Source organism: Pelodiscus sinensis, chromosome 19 (genome assembly GCF_052426305.1).
Source record: "Pelodiscus sinensis isolate ZL-2025 chromosome 19, ASM5242630v1, whole genome shotgun sequence".
Classification (NCBI taxonomy): Eukaryota; Metazoa; Chordata; order Testudines; family Trionychidae; genus Pelodiscus; species Pelodiscus sinensis.
Window position 1 is genome coordinate 13,212,936 of NC_143070.1, and position 17,689 is coordinate 13,230,624.

The 17,689-nt window shown below is 48.2% G+C and overlaps 2 protein-coding genes across 5 annotated transcripts in view; one reads left to right on the forward strand and one right to left on the reverse strand.

Moving 5' to 3' along the window:
* LOC149522187 (C-type lectin domain family 2 member G-like) overlaps window positions 1-1,999 on the forward strand; it is an 86,021-nt gene extending 84,022 nt beyond the window's left edge. The window contains exon 9 of the mRNA XM_089770585.1: window positions 765-1,999. Within this exon, the coding sequence (XP_089626711.1) occupies window positions 765-912 (148 nt within the window). The 3' untranslated portion in view covers window positions 913-1,999. The remainder of the gene's footprint in view (window positions 1-764) is intronic.
* Window positions 2,000-2,909: 910 nt separating this feature from the next.
* Window positions 2,910-17,689, reverse strand: part of LOC149522190 (early activation antigen CD69-like) — a 41,523-nt gene continuing 26,743 nt past the window's right edge. For 3 of the 4 annotated variants that reach the window (XM_089770590.1, XM_089770588.1, XM_089770591.1), the window contains 5 exons: window positions 12,558-12,729; window positions 11,766-11,888; window positions 10,084-10,259; window positions 3,589-3,695; window positions 2,910-3,363 (listed from right to left, as the gene is read on the reverse strand). In XM_089770590.1, coding sequence (XP_089626716.1) covers window positions 3,234-3,363; window positions 3,589-3,695; window positions 10,084-10,259; window positions 11,766-11,888; window positions 12,558-12,702 — 681 coding nt within the window. In that variant the 5' untranslated portion in view covers window positions 12,703-12,729 and the 3' untranslated portion in view covers window positions 2,910-3,233. The remainder of the gene's footprint in view (window positions 3,364-3,588; window positions 3,696-10,083; window positions 10,260-11,765; window positions 11,889-12,557; window positions 12,730-17,689) is intronic. The other variant, XM_089770589.1, reaches the window with a different exon arrangement.

Below are 17,689 nucleotides of genomic sequence, written 5' to 3' on the forward strand. Positions count from 1 at the left end.
CTTAAAGTCTATGAGTCTGAGTCCTTGCCCACCCCGGCCATGGGATCAGGTGGGCGGGGGCTGGGTTAGCCTGTCTCTGGGACACGTCTTGGCCCACCCAGAGCCAGAGGCTGGAGGTCTGGGGGTGGGGACATCCCAGCCTGCCCAGAGTGGTGCTGGGCCTCCTCCCAGCCCGGCACCTGCCACTGAGTAGCCAGGATGGGTCAGTGGGGGAGGATTTGCCTGTGGGCCGGGATCCCGCCCTGTGCCCAAGTGGGACATGTTCGGGCGGGAAGCTGGGTTGAGCGGCTGGGTCACACCACGGCCACAGGGCCTGTGCTGCTGCCATTTAGCTCCAGCCTCCTCAGCGAGGCCTGGCCTGAGAGCTGATGTCAAGTGCCAGGGGAGCCCTGGCCCCAGCTCTTCTGTGCGGTGTCACTGCTGCTCCTCGCCATGTGCTGCTCCCCTGGAACCTGCACCTGGGACACTTTGAGTGCGGGGGCAGCTGTATGGGGGAGGGGAGCAGGATCCGGGGTTAAAACATCCCCTCGGCGTAAATGCTCCAGGGAGGCCAGTTCCTCTTAGAACCTCACCTGGCCCCACCGCCCCCTGTGGAACTGTCCCCTTCGGCTGGGGGCAGGGCTGGGGCCTGGTGCTGGTGCAGGAAGGGAACTGAGGGGCTGGGAATGCAGCAGCTCCCTGCTGTGTGCAAGTGTCGCCCCCTGTCTGTGATGGGAAACACCCGGCTCCTTCCTCACACCCGCTCCCTGGCTTCTGCCCTGCAGGTTTGAGATCGGAGGAGATGGCGACTGCGCGTATCTGAACGAGAAAGGGGTCAGCAGCCTGTGGTGCACCAGTGAGAGACACTGGATCTGTAGCAAACCCGATGCACTTACAGCAGCAAAGGAGACCGCAGCGGGAGGAGGCTCGTAACAGGAGTGTTGGACAATTGGCCCTGGCAAAGCTGGACTGGTTTTTCTCCAGCATCACACCTGAGCCTTTCCAGAGTGTCAGAGGCTGCTCTGAGCCTCTCTGAGTGAAAAACTGTTTGCACATTTTGTCCTCTCACCACTGCTGCCTAATTCTGAGGCTTCCCTGTAGGTTGCTATTTTGAAATAGCTTCTTCTGAAATAAGCATGCTGTGTAGCTGTACCCTTAGACCTCTCAGTGGAGAACTGGGAATCTCTGACGGTGCAACTCACCAGACAGAAGAGCAGCAATAACTAGTACTTCAAAGTAGGAATAAGACCCTCCGGAAAAGGGCACTTTTTCCGGAGGATCGGGGCCAGTCTAGACGCTCTTTTCCGGCTTTTTTAAAAGCCGGAAAAAAGCGGCGGACATTTTTATTTAAATGCCGCGGGGGATATTTAAATCCCCCGCGGATTTCCCTACGACGACTCGTGAAATTTACATGCCCCTTCCGGAAAAGGCGCCAGTGTAGACGTAGCCTTTGTGTTTACATTTTAGGTTTCTTCGTTTAATATTTTTTGCTGTTTTAAATGTTTTACCTCACATTGTACTTTCTGATGTTTTACATTTGTGCACCTTGTTGTTACTGTTATGGGGTGTTTTTACAAGCACTTACTCATTTTTACTACTGTCTTGCATTTTTCAGTTTCTTTTTATGATATATTAGTTCTTTTTCGTGTTTACATTTTTGATGTTTTAAATGTTTTACCTCACATTGTATTCTTTGACGTTTTACATTTGTGTGTGTGTGTGTGTGCGCAAGCGCACCTGCGTGTCCTTGCGGCTAGTGCGCCCAGGTTCATGCTTGCGCCCTTGCCCGCGTCCACACTTGCAAATAAGAGGAAAAAAGTGAATCATGTGTACAAGTCTGCAGGAATGGGGTTTTGATTTGCAGGGTTGCTGAATGTGAACGTGTCCCTTTGTGCTGTACCGCTCTGGCTTTTGGCCATGACTGGGCATTTTTTTAATAAAATCACTTCTGAAATGCTTGTACTAGCAAACAGACAAAATGAGACCATCTCCCCAAATGAAATAAACTACTTCAATAGAAGTGCTTTTCTCTTGGCTTAGCTGCATTTACCTGGCAAATTCAGTCCACCTCGCTATGTTTGATGGGGATGAAGGCAGGATCACACCCCTGTCCAACACTGTTAGGTTGCTAAATTAAGTGCAGGACAGAAAATGGTAAAACATGTATATACTACTATCCAAAATTAGAAGTGTGGCGTGTTTCCTCAGTGAAGTCTGCCAAGAAATACACAGAGCAAAATTATTTTTAGAAGCAACCAGCTGAGGAGAGATTCCAACATGTTCCCTAGAGTGGTAGTGCACAATGTGTGAGGTGTGACCCCCCATTTGTTATCAGATTTACCCAGTGCTTTGCGGTATGCTCATTTATTAGTGTTACACTTATGAGACAGGGGGAGGAGGAAGGTTAACAATTCTATCTGTGTGCTGCTTGTGCTTACGTGTGCTCTCATAGAGCTGAACGCTCCCTGCTGCCACTTCCTCCTCCCACTGGAGCTCTCCTGCAGGAACTAGGTTCCTCAGGATGGGGTTCTTCCCACCTTAGCCACACACACAGACACTCACACCGACTAAGAGAGCACGTCTGAGAGGACTGGGTAATCAGCACTCACAAGCTGACCCCTCATATGTTCCTGGACATAACAGGCTGGGTTAACAGCAATGCCACACTGCACCCTCATGAGCCTTTGGACTCCGTGGGCTGGATTAAACAGCACTTTAAGCTGCCATCCTCATAAGCCCCCAGGTTCAGCACCCCCTATCCCCACTTTCACACCACACTCATTCACTGATAAATCACACGATGAGCAAACACCACAGGATTTTGGGCACTACAAGGATCTTTAGCTTGGGTACAAGAAGCGTTGTTGCAGAGCAAATGAGGAAGCCAAACAACACCCCTTGAGGAAGAGAGAAAGAGAGACGCTACCAGCTTAACAATGAAAGTTATTTATTTCTGAGTAGTGAAAACAGTTACAATATTAAATCTAAATTGAAAGTGATTACAAATGTTATAACGGTTTACATAGGGCAGGGGCAGAAGGCTATGCTTAGAGAGATAGATGGTATAAATTCTGCTATAAATTCACATCCATCAGTCTCACATTTGTCTAAATACTGCTTTTGCGCAAGAGCTCTTCTGGAATAGCTTACTCTGTAAAAAGCGTATAGCTTAGACATATCCCAAGTTTCCCACATGAGGCGGCAGCTTGGGACAGCCCCACTGACCAGACCAAACTGCTACATCCAGGCCACTGTCAATTGGCTCCACCTTCTGCTTTCTGTGCTAGTTTGCTGCAGATCCAGTGCGTTCTCCCTGAGCAGCTTGAGCTGGCCATGTTGCCGTCATTCAGAAACACACAGTGTTCTCCTCCTGCTATTGGAAACCTGCAACAGCAACAAAACAATGAAGCCACCAGAGCAGCTACAACTGGCAGCAAAAATCTGGCCCTGAGTCATTTGCCCAAAGGCCATAAAGCCCTCCTGGGGTAACATCAGGAACTGAACCAGACATCCCAAGCAGCAGATCCAGCCCTTAACCACAAGGCCAGGCTCCTGTGTTTCATGGGAGATGTCTCTGTCACGGAGTGACCAGCACTCAAAGGGACTCACCAGTCATTGAATTCGGTGCCATTGGCCCATTTCCAGGGCTGGCCTGGTTCCCGCCGGAGTCCAATCCAAAACCTGGAGTTGAGGTATTTATAGCGCTTCATGAAATCCTGTTACAACGAGAAAAGGGAAAAGTGCCTCACACTCCATTTCTGGGCCCGCAACAATTAACACTTGGCTCTCTCAGCTATTACACAGGGGGCTGGGCAGGGGCCCAGGCTGCACCAGGAAAGGACAATCCAGATTCAAAGGCAGCAACCAATTGCTCCATAAAATACAGGGAAATCTGTCCAGGTGTGGACATTATGCCAAGACTAGTCTAGTGTTCATAGAGCTGGATGGAGATTTTCCATCACAATATTGGTTCAGAAAATATTTCCTGTAAAAATGAAATTTTCCAAAGGTATCTCTCAATTTTGCTGAAATTTTTTGTTTATCACGTATCAATGATTGCATTTTTGGGTCAGTTCAACATTAGTCAGCTGCCAAAACTGAGCTACCAGGGTGCCTCATGGGAACTGTAGTTTGGCTATCTTATACCTCCATTCTCCTCTGTGGGTGTTTCCCCAGACTGAAAAAAAAAATGCTTCATTTGCTTTGACAAATCAAGATGTTTTGATCTGTGACTATCAAAAGAAATTGGTTTGAGCAAACATTGAAACTAAACATGGTCATGTATTTCTGGAGCTGAATGGGAAGTTAAATTTTCAGCCTCTTGTCCTGATTCCAATGTTTTGGCATTTGTTTTTATCCTGAATTTCCCATAGGCTAGACCTTCTGATTTTCAAGCAGCTCTGGTATTTTAGCAGCTACCTGGCTCTAATCTCAGTTGCATTTCTGGCCTTCAACGCTGTTACTCTCTCTCACAATCCCATTATTTTACCAGAAGTTTCATGCTGGCTGGTGCTTTAAACACCCCACCCAGAGTGGTCTTTACCCATAAGAATGGCCATACTGGGTCAGACCAAAGGTCCATCTAGCCCAGTAACCTGTCTGCCAACAGTGGTCAATGTCAGATGCCCCAGAGGGAGTGAACAGAACAGGAAGTTATCACATGATACCTCCCCGTCATCCATTTCCAGATAAACAGTAGCTAGGGACGCCATTCCTACCCATCCTGGCTAATAGATTCATGGAGATTAGGTTCATCAATGGCTATCCAGCTCTTTCTTGAACCCTGCTTAAGTCCTAGCCTTCACACATCCTCTGGCAAGGAGTACCACAAGTTCACGATGCACTGAATGAAGAAAAACTTCCTTTTCTTTGTTTTAAGCCTGCTGCCTATTTCATTTGGTGACTCCTACTTCTTATATGGTGGGAACAAGTCAATAACTTTTCCTTATTCTCTGTTTGCACACCAGTCATGATTTTATAGACCTCTAACCTATCCTCCCCTGAAGTCTCCTCTTTTCAAAGCTGAAGAGTCCAAGTCTTTTAAATATCTTTTCATATGGGACCCGTTCCAAATCCGTAATCATTTGTTGCCCTTTTCTGAACCTTTTCCCAATATATATCTTTGAGATGAGGCATCCACATCTGCATGCAATACTTAAGACAGTGGTCCCCAACCTTTTGAGGTTGTCGGGCGCCAGGGGGCGTGGCTGTTCGCCCGCCGGGCGCCGGGGGGCGGGGACACTTGCGCGCCAGGGAGCGCCCCCCCCATAGCTGCATGCCCAGGGGCGCCCCCCCCCCATAGCTGCATGCCCGGGACCGGCGCTCCCCCCCCCGCCAAGCGCCACGTGTCCGGGGCCGGCGCTCCCCCCCACCAAGCGCTGCGCTCCCCCCCCCGCCAAGTGCTGCGCGCCCGGGGCTGGTGCTCTCCCCCCCCCCCCCCCGCCAAGCGCCGCACGCCCGGGGCCGCCGCTCCTCTCTCCCCCGCCAAGTGCCCCGGGGCCGGCACTCCCCCCCCCCCGCCAAGTGCCCGGGGGCCGGCGCTCCCCCCCCGCCAAGTGCCCCAGCGCTCCCCCCCCGCCAACTGCCCGGGGGGCCGGCGCTCCCCCCCCCCGCCAAGCACCGCGCGCCCGGGGCCAGCGCTCACCGTGCGCCATGTGCCCGGGGCCAGGCCAGCCCCGAGCATGTGGCGGGCGCATGCAAATGCCCCCGCGGGTGCCATGGCGGCCGCGGGCACCGTGTTGGGGACCACGGACTTAAGATGTGGGCGTACCATGGTTTTATATAGAGGCAAGAAGATTGTTTGGTTTATTCTCTCTCTCTTTTTCAATGATTCTTAACATTCTGTTTGCTTTTTTTGACTGCCGCAGCACACTGCGTGGATGTGTTCAGAGAACTATCCACAGTGACTCCAAGATCTCTCCCTTGAGTAGTTGTAGCTAAATTAGTCCCCATCATATTGTATGGGTAGCTGGGACTATTTTCTCCAATGTGCATTATTTTACATTTATCAACATTACATTTGATTTGCCATTTTGTTGTCCAATCACTTTGTTTGGTGAGCTCTTTTGGAATCTCTTCACAGTCTGCTTTGGTCTTAACTATCTGTAAATTTTACCACCTCATGTTTCCCTTTCTCCAGATTATTTATAAATAAGTTGAATAGGACTAGTCCCAGGACAGACCCTTGAGGGACATCACTAGTTGTTATGGGATCAGAGGGACAATCGTTTCATGGATTGGTAACTGGTTACAACACAGGAAACAAAGGGTAGAATAAATATGTTTTCAGAGTGGAGAGAAATAAAACTTATTTATTCTACCCTGTGTTTCCGGTCTTGTAACCAGTTACCAATCCATGAAAGGACCTTCCCTCTTATCTCATGACAACTTACTTTACTTAAGAACCTTTGGTGAGGGACCTTGTCATAGGCTTTCTGGAAATCTAAGTACACTATAGCCACTGGATCCCCTTGTCCACGTGTTCGACCCCTTCAAAGAACTCTAGTGGATTAGTAAGGCAGGATTTCCCTTTTCAGAAACCATGTTGACTTTTCCCCAGCAAATTATGTTCATCCATGTGTCTGACAATTCTATTCTTTAGAATAGTTTCAACTAATTTGCCCGGTATTGACATTAGACTTACTGGTATAATTGCCAGGATCACCTCTAGAGCCCTTTTTAAATATTGGTATCACATTAAATCAGCTTCTATACCTAATGACTGGAATATAGCTAAAGGATAGGTTACACACCACAGTTAATAGTTCTGCAATTTCACATTTGAGTTCTTTCAGAACTCTTGGGTGAATGGTATCTGGTCCTGGTGACTTGTTACTGTTAAGTTTTTCAATTTGTTCAAAATCCTCCTCTAATGATACCTCAATCTGGGACAATTCCTCAGATTTGTCACCTAAAAAGAATGGCTCAGGTTTGGGAATCTCCCCACTATCCTCAGCTGTGAAGACTGAAGCAAAGAATTCATTTAGCTTCTCTGCAATGACCTGATCATCTCTGAGTGCTCCTTTAGCATCTTGATCGTCCAATGGCCTCACTGATTGTTTAGCAGTCTCTGATGTACTTAAAGTAATAACAAAATGTTTGAACAACAACTAGCCAAAAAACTCGAACTCCTTTTTGGAGTTCTTATATTTTTATACTTAATCTGACAGAGCGTATGCTCCTTTCTATTTTTATCACTAGGATTTGACTTCCACAGTTTAAATGATGCCTTTTTATCGGTCACTGCTTCTTTATTTGGTTAAGCCATGGTGGAACTTTTTTGGTTCTTTTTTAAATTGGGGTATACATTTAAGTTGGGCCTCTATTACAGTGTTTTTGAAAAGTTCACATGCAGCTTGCAGGGATTTTACTTTTGTCACTGTGCCTTTTAATTTCTGTTTAACTAATAACCTCCTTTTTTTTTAGCTCCCCTTTCTGAAATTAAATAGTATTGGGCTGCATAGGGATGTTAAAATTCATTACATCATGGTCACTATTCTAAGTGGTCCAGTTAGAACTCTTGAACCAGATCCTGTGCTCCACTTAGGACTAAATCAAGAATTGCCTCTCCCCTTGTGGGTTCCAGAACCAGTAGCTCCAAGAAGCAGTCATTTAAGGTATCAAGAAACTTTCTCTGCATCCCATCCTGAGGTGATTTGTACCCAGTCAGTCAATATGGGGATAGTTAAAATGCCCCACTACTACTGAGTTTGATAGCATTTTATAGTCACTATTACTGTCTTGATCAGATTGTCTAAGAATATAGCTGTAGGGATATCATCTTCTTAGAGCATGGAATTACTGTCCATAGAGATTCTATGAAACATTTTGGATCATTTAAGATTTTTTACTTCATTTGATTTTACATTTTCTTGCAATTACAGTGCCCCTCCCCCACCAGCACAACCTGTTCTGTCCTTCGGCTACATTTTGTACGGTGGTATGTCTCTCCCATTGATTGTCTTCATTCCACCAAGTTTGTGTGATACCTATTAAGTCAATATCCTCCCTTAAAATGAGGCACTTTCATTCACCCATTTTATTATTAATACTTCTAGCAGTTGTGTATAAGCACTTTAATAATTGTTACTCTTTATCCATCTGCCGTTTCCTGTTTTCATTTGATTGTGTCTCATCTGATCTGACCCATACTTCCATGCTCTCCTCCTGACTAGAACATAGAGAATCCCTATTAATCATAGAATCATAGAATAATAGGACTGGAAGGGACCTCAAGAGGTCATCGAGTCCAGCCCCCCGCCCTCAAGGCAGGACCACGCTCCGTCTACACCATCCCTGACAGATGTCTATCTAACCTGTTCTTAAATATCTCCAGAGAGGGAGATTCCACCACCTCCCTTGGCAATTTATTCCAATATTTGACCACCCTGACAGTTAGGAATTTTTTCCTAATGTCCAATCTAAACCTCCCCTGCTGCACTTTAAGCCCATTACTCCTTGTCCTGTCCTCAGAAACCAAGAGGAACAAATTTTCTCCTTCCTCCTTGTGACACCCTTTTAGATATTTGAAAACCGCTATCATGTCTCCCCTTAATTTTCTTTTTTCCAAACTAATAGATCCTCCCTTCTCTGTCCGATGCACATGCTCCTCCGCACCAGTCGGTTTTCCCCCAGCTGTTAGCTTTAAAACTGCTCTACAGCCTTTTTGATGTCAAGTGTCAGCAGTCTGGTTCCATTTTCATTTAGGGGCCACCTACCCTTCCAGTATAGGCTCCCCCATCCCAAAAGTTTCTCCAGTTCCTAATAAATCTAAACCCCTCCTCCTTACACCATCGCCTCATCCACGCATTGAGACTGAAGCTCTGCCTGCCTACCTGGCCCTGAGCATGGAACTAGAAGCATTTCAGAGAACACTACCATTGAAATCCAGGATCTCTGTCACTTTCCCAGCACCCTATATTTGGCCTCCAGAACCTCTCTCCTACCCTTCTCTATGTTATTGGTACCTACATGTACCACGACCACCAACTCCTCCCCAGCACTACACACAGTCTATTTGGATATCTTGAGAGCCGCAGCCTTTGCGCCAAGCAGGCAAGTCCCCATATGGTTCTCCTGGTCATCACAAACCCAGTTATCTAGGTTTCTAGTGATCCAATCCTCACATTACAAACACCCCCTTTTTCAAAGTGACTGGAGTTCCCTCCCCTTGGAGAGGGATCCTCAGTGTGAGAAGATGCCATAACATCAGCTGGAAGGAGGGGCCCAACTATGGAATGATTTCCCTCTGCTACAGTTGACTTCTCCTTCCCGTATGCAGAATATGCAGTTGCATAGGGAACCTGAAAGTTTGGGGGCACTGCTGGGTCTTAATGTCCATCCACCTGCTTCTTCTTATCCCTGTTTGGTGGCTCAGCTTCTTCCGGAGAGGATCTAGTTAACTTAAAGTGACAAAGCCTGCCAGGGCTATTGGCAGAACATGGAACCTGTGACAAAGCCATTCAAGTGTATTAGTCCATAGGACTGTTGCTTAAAATATTTCATTAGTGTTGAAGATTATATAAAAACCCAAACCTCTAAAAATCGTCTCCCGCCTGAGCTGTCAGGCATGTTTAATAGGATTTTTGGGGCACTCTGCATTACTAAGGACAGCTCTGACCCCAACTCCTGGAGTCAGGAATTTACAGGACACACTCATAACTTTCATAACTATCTAGTCTTCATAGTTGCCCAGAAAAACTTGAAAATGGGACTTCCTAAAAGCTTGGACACCAGAAAACAAATTGAAAGCCCTCATAGCTGCTATCTTAAAGTCAATCACAGGGCTCCCCACACACCACCCCGAGTGCTGATCTTTAAATGCCTGGGCTGGCAAGCCTGCTCCTGTCACAAAAAGGGGCTGGGAAGCATCTGGATTCCCCCACAGGGAATTCCCTGGGAGCAGGGAGTCCCATGTGGCTCCGATTCGGTGCCCATCACATGGGGAGGATGGAGCGTGGGCAGAGCACTCGGAGCTCCAACTGTTCTGGGCTGGGTGAAGTTGCCCTAAATTCAAACAGCACCTGGGACCAGGCCAGCCCCAGGATGAGCCCAGACTAAAGCTGCTTTTGCCCCCCCCACCCCGTGCAGCCCAGAATCTCTCACCATCTCCAACTGCGAGTCAATCCCAGCCAGGGAGGCACCGAGGGCAGAGCAGTTCTTCTGGCTGTCAATCCAGTTTGCTTCAGTCTCGGAAAAATAGTAACACTTCCCCCGGTACTCGATCCAGTCATCAGGGCAAGGAGCACCAGCCAGGCACAACTCACATGTCTGTGCTGGAGCTGAGAAAGCAGCAGGGTGAGAAAGTTGCTCTTCTCCCACTATAGCCAAGTGAACAAGCCCTGCCCATTCCCACTTCCCGCACACACTCTACGGCGTTGTTCTATACCAGCAAGCAGAGTTTGTACAAGGCACATTCCCCTTTCCAAGAAGGCGAAGCCAATGCCCTCCTTCCCCTTCCCAGAGACACCAGCTGTGAATTTGGAGCCACATTTGCAGCCCCAGGCTCCTTTGCTGCAGCTTCAGTTTTGCTCCCTGCAGACGCTGCCAGAGAGACACTGGGTTGTACCTGCACATCAGGCACTTTGGCATCTGCCTGGCCAGGATCTCTGGGGGGAGGGAACACCGCCAGGGCAGGGTGTGAGGAGGCTTTTTGTGATATCAACCATCCAGTGAGTTAATTACAAACTGCCAGCAGGTGGCGCTGTTGTCACTTAGTTTGACCAGCCCAGGAGAAGGGCAAAGACCCTACCAGTGGTTCCCAAACTTTTCAGCATCACGCCCCCTTTTTGAGAAACCCTCACGACCCCCCACCCCAAAATAGCAGCAAAACTTGTTGAGCAAAAAAATTTGATTGGGGGCTGGGTCTCCTCATGCCCCCCTGGAATTTCTTCTCGCCCCCCAGGGGGCATTCCTCCTTAGTTTGGGAACCCTTGCTCGACCCATTCACTGAGGAGGGGTGAGTGTTTCAGGAAGGTTTGGAGCGTGGTCAAGAGAAGGGACTTTGTGAGGGGCAGGGGATTGGCAGGAATGAGCCTAGAGCCAAGTTCAAATTCGGTTTTGTCTTGTTTCCATCTCATCTCAGTTTTAGTTCAATCTTTATTCTTTCCACAACAAACTGTCAGGGGCCATGCGTGACACAGGGTTGGGGTTATTAACCACCCTCGCAGGGGCCATGTGAGACACAGGGTAGGGTTAGAGTCACTAGCCACGTTTCCAGGGGCTATGCATGATACAGGGTTAGGGGTAGTAGCCATGCCCTCAGGGACATGACATAGGAGCGGAAATTTGAGGTAAAACTGGTAAATGGGGACATGCTGTATGTTTGGAGGCAGAGGATCTAGGGCTGTGCATGAGCAACCGGTGTCAGGCTGGATGTCACAGAGGGATGCTGCAAAGGGACATGGGACCTAAGGTGCAGCCACTGTTACCTGCAAGGCAAAGCCAAGGCTGGCCTACCCTGGGGGAGATGGCTAGCCAGGCTGATGGGGTCAGGGAGCTGGCAGCCAGACAGACAGCCGCAGCTCTTCCCTCTAGAGGCTGGGGAGTGGTAACACTGACTCTCAGCCCTGGGTAGCCAGGTGTGTGTGGGTAAAAGCAGATAGCTGGTTGGAGATAGGCACTAAGGGAAGGGGAAGATCCCACAGAAAAGCCCAGGGCTCAGAAGAGTCTGTTGAGGGCTGTAGCAGGGGTGGGCTTTGAGGGGAGGAGAAAACGGGTGGGATTGTGATGTTTGCAGCACCGAGCATGCAGCACAGAGACAGGGTCAGTGCAGGCATCACACTCACCTGGCTGGGCCATGAGGATGGTGATGAAGATGAGGAGAAGGAGGAGGAGGATCAGGACAAAGTTGAGAACCAGGTTTGGAACTGCCCAGCGACGTGCCCATCGTCTCAACCCAGCCAGCCAACCTGGAACAGAACAAGCCACTGATGCTCATGCTGGGCCAGGCCCTGCATGGATTAGCAGCATAAGCCAGAGCTGGTTTGAAATAAGAGGGAAGGAGGGTATCTTGTAATTAAGAGACGTGTAGGGAGTAGATAGTGAAACTCTTCCTGCATTTTGGAAGGTAGAGTCCTTTCACCTTTAAAAAAAATTGAAACCCACAATTTGAGATTTGAAAGTGTTCCCTTCAAACTCTTTCCAGGGAACCGTGTGTATTTATAAAGAGAGAGGATTGGGCAGGGGGGACAGAGACCCTCACATTTTAAACCAAAACCTGACTCTTTTCCTACTTCCAACACAAAACCCCCTCAAACCAGCCTGGTTTCCAGTTGAAACCCTGCACACTCTGAAGTGAAACAAGGGGAGGAGAACCCTCGGTCGTGTTCAAACAGCCTTTCCCCCACCCACAGGGTGGGGTGGAAAGTTGACCAGCCTGTCTGGGCTGAGGGAGGATGGGAGGTGATTAGGCAGAGAGACGGGGGACAGACTCAGCTAAAGGCTGATGCATGTTGATGGCCTTTGCGGTCTTAAGTGTCTTTTCCACAGAGCAGGCACCAGAGGGCGATAAGGCCTACACTGCATGAGCATCATTTGGGCCATGTGAGAAGATCCCAGTGAGGCCGCTAGCGCTCTACCTGCAGCACCCGTCGGGCGTCTGCTTCCGCTCTGTGCGGGGGTGGTCCCAACACAAGTCACACCATTTTGTTCCATTTGGGTTTTCTGGGAGCCCAGGAGTGGATCTGGCTCCATCCCCTCAGCAGGACGTGACACATTCCCCATCTCTTCTCTCGCTGGAAGACCTGTGGGCTCCAAAGGCAGAGACATGTTCACTGGAACCCCCTTTCTGCAGCCAGTGGTACCTAAGGCCTGTTCACACTGGGTCCGGCAAGGCTGTCAGAGCCCTTCCTAAAGGCAATTTCAAAGCAGCTCCCTCGATTACAGCTCGGGTGTGGTTTGGCTACATAGCGTGATCAGGAAAACACCCATGCCAATATCGTTTGTTGGGGGAGTTTTGCCCGAATGCCCCAAGCAACCAGGCTGGGTTTGAGCTGTGGTCCACTGAGCTGTTCCAAAGCTCTCGTGGGCGCTGCTTTTATCCCCAAGGCCAGCCCGGCCTCGGCAGGCACCGACCAAACCAGCTCCAGGTGCTGAATGATCCTGGCTCTGAGTCTCTTTCCTGGCACTGGGTGGGAGCTGGCGGGTTCCTGTGGAGAGAATTGCCAGGTCACTCGGGCTGGCTGGTGTCGCTGGTTTATCTGCCCAGCCCCAGCCCTGCACAGCCAGGGCAGGTGGAGCCAATGGAGCTGGGGCTGCCCTGGTCTCTCTGCAGCCACTGTCGACTGAAGGCTCCCAAAGCCCCTGACAGACACAGGGAGGCACGTGCTGGACGGGGCCAGTTCCATGGACAGAGAGGGGGGCCAGGCCCTTGGCGGGAGTGACCTGGGGCAGCCCCACTGAAATCCCTGGGCCCAGCCCCCCAGCTGGTGAAATGAGCCAGAGCCCCTCTGGGGTCAGATCCCCAGCTCTGATTGGTTATAACTGACTATAGAGTTGCACCTGCCACATCTGAATGTAACATGGTTAGAAGCGGGGCTTGTGTCTTGCCACAGGAGGTCCTAGAGCAGTGTCTCAAACTTTTTAAGACCAAGGAAAACCAAACAATTTTTTTAAATGGGGACCACCAAGGATTTTTTTTGTTGTGAAAAAAAAGCCCCCAGGGAAAAGTTGAGCAAAAAAATAGAATAAAAAAAATTAAAACAAGACTTGCCCCTTTAAGGGTGGCCATTCCCCAGAGAAAAGTTGTTGACCAAAAAATAAATTAAAGGGACAAGCCACTTTAAGGGCAGCCATTTTGAATTCTGTTCTCTCCGTGGCATACCTCCAACTGCCTCACGACACACACTTTAAGAAACACTGTCCTAAAGCCCATCCCACATCAAGTTCTTGAGTAATACTGACTGTTCTAACTCTGCATGGTCCCATCATCCCTAGGAATGCCAGGAGCTAGCTATGAGTCAGAAAAGAAGACAAATGAGATCTTGCGGCAAGGAGTTCCACAGGCTGCTGTGCATGGTATACAGTAGAAACATTCCCTGTCAGCAGACTGGGATTTGCTGCCTCTTAGAATATGGGGCATGACTGAGATCTGGCCTTTGAGTGTAACTGCAGAGTGTCATTGGCCCCTGAGGGGAAATGACGTTTCAATCAACTAATCAATAACAGGCAGCTAAGCAAAAGAAACAGCCTCCCCTCCCCCAGCTCCTTTAGAGCAGGAGCAGAGCAGAGGGATGGGCAGGCAACAGCTACCTCATAGCCCCATTTGGTGCCATCACATGTTACAAGGGCAGGAATGCAGGAGCCAGAAGTTGCAGCAGTTTCCCCAGGGAGAGTCTCCCGCACACACAGGGACTTGGGTTCCCTCCTGCCTGGCTCCTTGGACCATCCCTGCCAGGGGGTGTGAAATGCCCCCAGATTAGAATTCTCCCCTCGCTGCCTCACACCTGCCTCCCCACCAACCCCTCTGGCAGCCATACCCAGCCTGGAACTTGCCAGTGAATCACTAGGTACATCTACACTGTACTGTCTGCTGCTGTGTGACCCTGCTTAGGGATCCATGTCCAAGCCCAGGCATCCACACTGCACAGAAAACCTGGGCTTGCAATCACTGGCCCTGGCTCTCCCAGCCAGGCCAATGGGCCACATAGACCTTCTGACCAATCTGCAGCTCAAGAGCTGTGTCTACACTGCAAAGTGACAGGGCTCAGACCAGAGTCATACCAGGACACAGCCCCGGGTCCTGTGCACTGGCTGAGCTGAGTCAGCCTGATCTGTGTATGGATAAAAAGGGTCCGGGACTTACACCTGGGCTGTGTGGACACACCTGGAGTGTCACTTTCTTCCACCAGGCAGATAGCATTTGTCTGCTATTTTAGATCCTCCCTTAGACAGTGACAGGAGCTCCCCACACCCAGCTGCACCTGCCCCAGGGGCCATTTGTCTCCCACTGCTCACAGGATCCTGGCTCAGCACATGGGGGTGGGGCATGTGCGATCTCAACTCACATGAGTTGGGGCATCACTTCAGTTATCAATAACTTGAGTTTGGCCAGGCCAATGCAACTGACAACAGCTCTCCAGGGTCCATGTCACGTGGGGTGGGGAACAACAGTGCTTGCTCAGCAGAGGTGGAAAATAACTAAATAGAAATAAAGCTGCAGAGAGGTAGCTGAGTTAGTCTGTAACAGGAAAAATGTAAAAACCAACAAATAGTCTAGTTGCACCTTAGAGACAAATAAAACATGTAGATGGATCATGAGCTTTCGTGGGCACAGCCCACTTTTTCAGATGACTGGACAGAAAGTAGACGTAGAAATACTTCATTACACTACTCAGATACATTTTTCCGTATTTGTACTTGACTCAAGTAATTTATTTTTGTGATACAATGTTTTCAGAAAAACCTACTTGGGTAAAAGTCAAAATAATTTACTCCACTACAAATTTCTGGAAGCACTTAGTTACTCACTACTTTCAGTATCCCACTGACACTTGTGCAAGCCAGCAATCTGATTTCCTAGAACACAGCCAAATGTGTGTGGGTGCCATGTAGAGGGGGCTAGGTACCAAGTTTGAACCCCTGCATTTCATACTCAACGTCTGCTTAAAGCTGCATTCCCTGGCTTCAAAGGCAGCTCTTAACTGCAGCAGAGTTTGAGGGCTTACAACTTTGCCTTTGGGGTGTGTGTGTGGGGGGCGTTTGTTTAAAAAAAAGACTGGGGGGGGGGTGATCAACAACCACCACCACCAGACTGATATTACATTCAAATAATTAAGGGATCCTTAGCTCATCAGGAAAACTTTACCAGGTACTTAAAAGCTATGGCAGGGGAGGGGAGGGGAAGGGTCACAATGAGTGTTGTGATTGGCATTTGGACCAGTACTGTTACACTTTTAAATGTTCTTGAAAAAAGGGAGTAAAGAGAGAGATGGCAAAATGTGCAGATCCTACAAAATTGCTCAGTCCAAAGCTGTCTGCAAAGAGTTACAAAGGTATCTCACAAAACTAGGTACCTGGGCAACACAATAGCGGATAGGATTATCCTTGTCCATGTGCAATACTTTGCTCTTATCAACAGTGAATTCTAACTATTCACACAAAAATGACAGGATCTAAAATAGTTGTTACCACTCAGAAAGGTCTTGGAATCATTGTAGATAGTTCCTTGAAAACATCTACTTAATGTGCAGTGCAGGCTAAAAATTAAAAGGCTAGCAGACTAATGGGAATCATTAGGAAAGGATTAAATAAAAGTCAGAAAAATATCATATTGCCTGTATATAAAGTCATGTTAGCCCCATGTCTTCACTGCAAAATGAAAATCTGGTCACTCCATCTACACAAGTATGTTTATACATACACACATTGTGAGTGAGAAATAATGGTGCAAATTGACAAAGCCAAAAAAGTACTCAGACATGAACTACTTCAAGACAGACCCCAAAGAGAAAATAACAGAACTCCTCTTGTTATCTACAGACCACAACTCAGACCCCTCCAACGCATCGTACACATTTAGGCCATTTAGGGATTTGGGGGAAAAGTTTGTGAGGGATGGTACTTGGTCCTGTTGTGAAGGCAGGGGACTGGACTCCATGACCTTCAAGATCCCTTCCAGTTCTAGGAGACAGAAAATTTTAAATTAACGGAGATTGCCTAATTTAATATCACTGGAGCAAACAACATAAGCCACAAAATCAAAGGGGCATTTCACTGCACATCTAGTAATTTGATCTATGCCATCAAATGCCAACAGCACCCCTCTGCTATATACATTGGTCAAACCGGATGTTCTCTGCGGAAAGAATCAATGGACACAAATCGGATATATGTAAAGGGAATATGTAAAGGGAATACTCAGAAGCCCGCTAGAGAATATTTCTTCTTTCCAAACCATAATCTGACAGACCTGCAGGTGGCGGTCTTGTCACAGGCCAGCTCCTCATGCCACATTCACAGGGGAAGCTTGGAACTACATTACATACACAAATTCAATTCACATGCTAATGAATTCAGTCCTGATATGGGCGGATGGGGACTCTACTTACTTAATAACCGCTGATGGTGCTAACAGTTCTCTGAGTGGTAGCCTTCCTGTCTCAGCAATCTAGCTAGTGATAGAAATGTAGCCGTGTTAGTCTGGGGTAGCTGAAGCAAAATGCAGGACTATGTAGCACTTTAAAGACTAACAAGATGGTTTATTAGATGATGAGCTTTCGTGGGCCAGACCCACTTCCTCAGATCAAATAGTGGAAGAAAATAGTCACAACCATATATACCAAAGGATACAATTAAAAACATGAACACATATGAAAAGGACAAATCACATTTCAGAACAGGAGGGGTATGCGGGGGGGGGGGGAGAAGGAAGGTAAGTGTCTGTGAATTGACGATATTAGAGGTGGGGAGAGTGGGATGTTTGTGAGTTAATGGTATTAGAGGTGATAATTGGGAAAGCTATCTTGATAATGTGTAAGATAGTTCAAGTGTTTGTTCAATCCTCTTTGGAGAGTGTCGAATTTTAACATGAATGACAGTTCAGAGGATTCCCTTTCAAGTGCAGATGTAAAAGGTCTTTGTAGCAGAATGCAGGTGGTTAAGTCATTGAGACAGTGTCCTTTCTGGTTAAAATGGCAAGAAACTGTTTTTTCTTTGTGATCTTGTCTGATATCTGTTTTGTGGGCATTAATCCTTTGGCGAAGTGTCTGAG